This window comes from Copadichromis virginalis, linkage group LG1 (genome assembly GCF_057382275.1).
Source record: "Copadichromis virginalis isolate Kocher_CV1m ecotype Utaka linkage group LG1, C_Virginalis_male_GT1.1, whole genome shotgun sequence".
Lineage (NCBI taxonomy): Eukaryota > Metazoa > Chordata > Actinopteri > Cichliformes > Cichlidae > Copadichromis > Copadichromis virginalis.
In genome coordinates this window covers 8476125-8480341 of record NC_140618.1, presented here as the reverse complement: position 1 = coordinate 8480341, position 4217 = coordinate 8476125, and the positions used below count along the sequence as shown (strand labels likewise).

Sequence of the window (4217 nt, the reverse complement as noted above, 5' to 3'; positions counted from 1 at the left end):
TACTACGTCACTTCCTTTATGTCCCACGTTGCTTTGTTTGTGTCTGTCTCCACTCATGTGACGATCAATACTCACACATAATCTCACTATGTACACGATTCTTCTGCAAAACTAATTATATTGTGATTATTTATGTGTTATTTGTTTCTTTATTCATTTATTGGCGGTCTTTTTTCCCCCAAGTCAAGATGAACGAGAACAACTAATTAAAATACATTTTTATTTGTGTATCAAGGTTTCATGCCCTTACATTTTGTACATTACCAACTGAAATATAAAAGTGTATTACATATATTCCAAAATCAATTGATCGCAATGCTGTCTTGATAAGTCATATAATTGCACAGCAAATATAAATGTTATGATCTTAAAAACAAAATAAACAAACAAACAAAAACAACATTATGAAATACAAAAGTCTTGGTGTTCACTCAAAATCACATTTTGGGATACAGATATAGCTTCAGTGTGTCTTACATCCACAGCATAATGGAATGCAAATAATTAGCTTACATGTGTAAATGTTATCACAAGGTAAAATATGTTCACTTCAGAGTCCCGTAGAAAAGGTTTGGTTGCAGCATACTAAACTATCCACCCAGTAAGACATATGCTTTGTCCCAAAGTTCAGTTGTTTTGTTTTCATTTCTGAATGGGAGCAGTTTATATTGCTGCTAACAACACAGCAAGAGAAAAAAAACTAACTCCTTAAACTTCACTGAGAAGCAGCAGCCATTTGCAGAAGTATCTCTTAGCGAACCAAAAACAGAACAAGAGACACGGACCTAGACATCACTTGTGCAATAAGCAAACTCTGCTTATTTGCTTTAATGCTATTAGCTCTATAAGCCAAATTTGATATCCATTGTCTTACATTCTAACTTTGATCCTTACAGCTTCACCTTATATCACTTACTAAGTTACAAATTGTACATTACAAGGAACCTCACTGCTCATTCTTAACTCGCATTGTGGCTCTCAGATGGTAGCGTTTGTGCTTCATTGTTAGACCATACTCTGGGGTCAGGTCTAGCTGGTCTCCAGGTAAAGCTTGAAAGTTTAGTTTTTGAATGAGGATAGCCAAGAAGAGGAAGACTTCATTTCGTGCAATGACCTCGCCAATGCAGCGTCGCTTTCCCAAGCCAAAAGTCATCACCTTCTCTCCCTCTACCTTGTTGACCTCAGTGCCATCAGCATTCAGGAAACGTTCTGGCTTGAAGGAAAATGGATCTTCCCACAGCTCCCTGAAAGGTTCAGAAAAAAGAGGAATAAAAAATATTGCGCTAACAGGCTTGAAAGCTTACAAATCTCTAGGCAGATTTGGGGAAGGAAATAAAGACTACTATTGTCTTTCTTTACAACTATCCATAAAATGGCCTGGTGAAAGACATGTTACTGTATTTCTCTAGTATAGGGTAGCTTTGAATATGAGTCAGTTTGCATCATTCGTTTTGGCAAAGTAAAAATGTAGCAAAGGAAACCTACGGGTCATGGTTGATCTGCCACTGATTGATGAAGACACAGGTGTCTTTGGGGATGAAGAAGCCATTCAGTGATGTGTCTTTTGTGGTGCTAAAAAACAACAAAGTGTTAATTCATTGCATAATGACAGGTTTTCACGTTTATTTTTATGACTGTAAAAGCCTTGTTTTGTGTCCATCTTTTTGGTCTTCTGTGATACTTAGCAGGTCATTTAACACCTATATCCTTTTACTTTCTTATTACAAAATGAATGAATCTCACCAGTGCGGGATTGTGAAGGGCAGGTATGAAGAATGGCGAAAGAGTTCCAGGATGTAGGCTTCAAGAAGGGGCAAGTTGTTCCGATCAGAAAAAACAGGCATACGATCGAGACCTACTTTTTCCTCTGAAAATGAAAAGAGATGATAAAATATTAGCGTACGAGAAGATGAGGATTGACATTGTACCTTCTGACTCTGTCAGTGATTACCAAATTACAGTTAATCATTCTGCTTTGAGAGCAACAAGATGTATCGATGCACTTTCTTATCATTTAGTTGTTCTTTTATCAAAAATCTATCATGTAAGAGAAATACAATATGTCCCCAAAAAAACTATACGTACTAATTTCTTCAAAAAGCCTGTTCTGGATCTCAGGGTAAGCCACAAAGTACATCAGTGACCATGACAGAGCAGTGGAGATGGTGTCAAAACCTAGGAGAGACACAAAAGTTCGGTCAGAATATTTTTTTCTCCGAAGTTATGTTCCTTTATGATTATATCATTTAACACAAAGAAAATAATTCTCCTACCAGCTCCAAATAGATCATTGACGATTCCAACAATCTTCTCATCTGACATCTGGACATTTGCATTCTCGTCCAGCTTTCTGTCCTCGCAGTGATCTATGAGGGAGTCTGTGATGTCACGGATGTTGTCCTAAAAGTGGATTTAAGGACCATCTAAATTAATGTCTGTAATTTCTGCAAAGTACAATGAGCTAAATAATATTGTATAGTGTGAGGCGTACCTTGTCAAAGGTGGCATAGTGCTCGGTGACAAGCTTTTGAACGAACTTGCTGAAGCGAGCATTGAGGCTCACAAATTTTTTCATTTTTGTGCTGGGCAGGTACTGAAGAAGGGGGATGAAGTCCGCTGGGTTGCCACTGCCCACAACCTTGACAAAATCATCACTGAGGTTCACTAAGCTAAGCAGCTCATCGTCATGGTGGTCATAGCGCCGGCCAAAGCACATGCCACAGATGACATTGGCAACAGAGACGACGACATAGCGGAAGGGGTCAAAGCTGCCTTTGGTCTTCATGACAGTGTTGAGCTCTTTGATCAGATACTCAGTCTCTTTGCTGATATGTTCCTCCAGGGAACATGAGTACTCTGGGGTTGTGCTATCTAAGTTGGAAAAAGAACGCAGGGCACTGTAGGCCAGCTTTCTGCGGGCACGCCAAATGCCAGCTTGGTCTGTACTGAAAGACAGACTCTTGCCATCATTGATGTAGCGAAAGCTGTACAGGTCAGGTCTGCCTGAAAACTCGTCCCCTTGTTTGATGAGAGCCTGTCGAACTGTTTCATTACCACTTAAAACGACCACAGGACGCATGCCAATCTGGATCTGGAAGACGTCACCGTAGCGTTTGCTCATAGAAGTGAGACTCAGGTAGGGTCTATTTCCCAGCTCTAACACATTCCCAATGATAGGGAAGGGTTTTGGGCCAGGGAGTTGCTGAAGCCCCTCGGGAATCTTGTTTTGTGCATTCTTAATAATCAGGTAGACCAGACACGCTGTTGTCACAGCCACCAAAACATGTGATACTGACAGTGCTCCAATGAATGGCAGTATCATTAGTGCCATGATGACGTTTTTCTGGCTTCAACCTGTAAATTAAATTGCAGGTGCATTAGAGCAGTGTAGACAATGGGAGAGAGAGAAATAAGTGTTACGCAACATGTAGAAAACATTCACTATAAAGTTTGAAGTAACTGAGAACTGACGTGTATTTGCATGTATCTATTTGGCTTTTTATTTTTAAAAGCACACCAGCACTTATTACAGGTAGTCTATGCAAAGTAGTGGCCTATGTGTATAGGTATAAATTAATTACTACAGTCTATGATTCAGGTGAAAATACTAAGTAATGCATCAAAGTTATTCTAGCAGAAATAATCTCCATTTTGCACTTCTCTTTTCTTCCAGCTAATAAGTCAGTCAGCCTATAAATCAGTCTGCTGCATTCTTGCCATTTTGTATATGCATGTTTTAAGCTTACCTTTGATGAACTGATGCAGGAGAAACGGCACTCTGATTCCTGGAGTAGTTTTTCCAAAGTGCATGTAAAATGTTTGGAAGAGTTGTTGTGAGGTCACACTCTTGATGTCCCTAAAATCGGCAATGGACTCCTGCTTTATACTGTGCTCGACAGCTTGATTGGCTACTGTTTGTGACGTACCCTGCCCCCTCTCCCTCCCTTTTTTGTCATGAATGAACTTAGTACAGAAAAAACGGTGCGTGCCTGCCTGCCTGCCTGCGCGCGCGCGCGCGCGTGTGTTCTGGAAAAAAAATACATAAGAAATGCAAAGAGGAGTCATCATGTCTTTATCATTTATATGAGTTTATATTTTTTGTTTAGGGCCACATATGGCACAATCATTTTTTATAACTTCCACAACTGTAGAAGGGTTTTTAATCTGTGATTACATTGCCTTGTGCCAACTTTCTTCGGACTGATTTAGCTTGTTTT

At 39.6% G+C, this 4217-nt stretch overlaps 1 protein-coding gene across 1 annotated transcript; it reads right to left on the bottom strand.

Moving 5' to 3' along the window:
• Positions 1 to 203: 203 nt before the first annotated feature.
• cyp1a (cytochrome P450, family 1, subfamily A) lies at positions 204 to 3869 on the bottom strand. The gene is made up of 7 exons (XM_085444013.1): positions 3747 to 3869; positions 2492 to 3354; positions 2274 to 2400; positions 2086 to 2175; positions 1744 to 1867; positions 1486 to 1572; positions 204 to 1244 (listed from the first exon to the last, which is right to left on the bottom strand). The coding sequence occupies exons 2-7, from the start codon at positions 3329 to 3331 to the stop codon at positions 947 to 949; spliced, it is 1566 nt and encodes a 521-aa protein (XP_085300139.1). The 5' UTR covers positions 3332 to 3354; positions 3747 to 3869; the 3' UTR covers positions 204 to 946.
• Between the last annotated feature and the right edge of the window lie 348 nt (positions 3870 to 4217).

Excerpts from the sequence above, each read along its gene's own strand:
- cyp1a (XM_085444013.1), bottom strand. The coding sequence starts at position 3,331 with ATGGCACTAATGATACTGCCATTCATTGGAGCACTGTCAGTATCACAT. Across the intron at positions 2,401-2,491 it reads ACTATGCCACCTTTGACAAG|GACAACATCCGTGACATCAC; the intron begins GTACGCCTCACA and ends ATCCACTTTTAG. Across the intron at positions 1,868-2,085 it reads CAGGCTTTTTGAAGAAATTA|AGGAAAAAGTAGGTCTCGAT; the intron begins GTACGTATAGTT and ends TTTCATTTTCAG.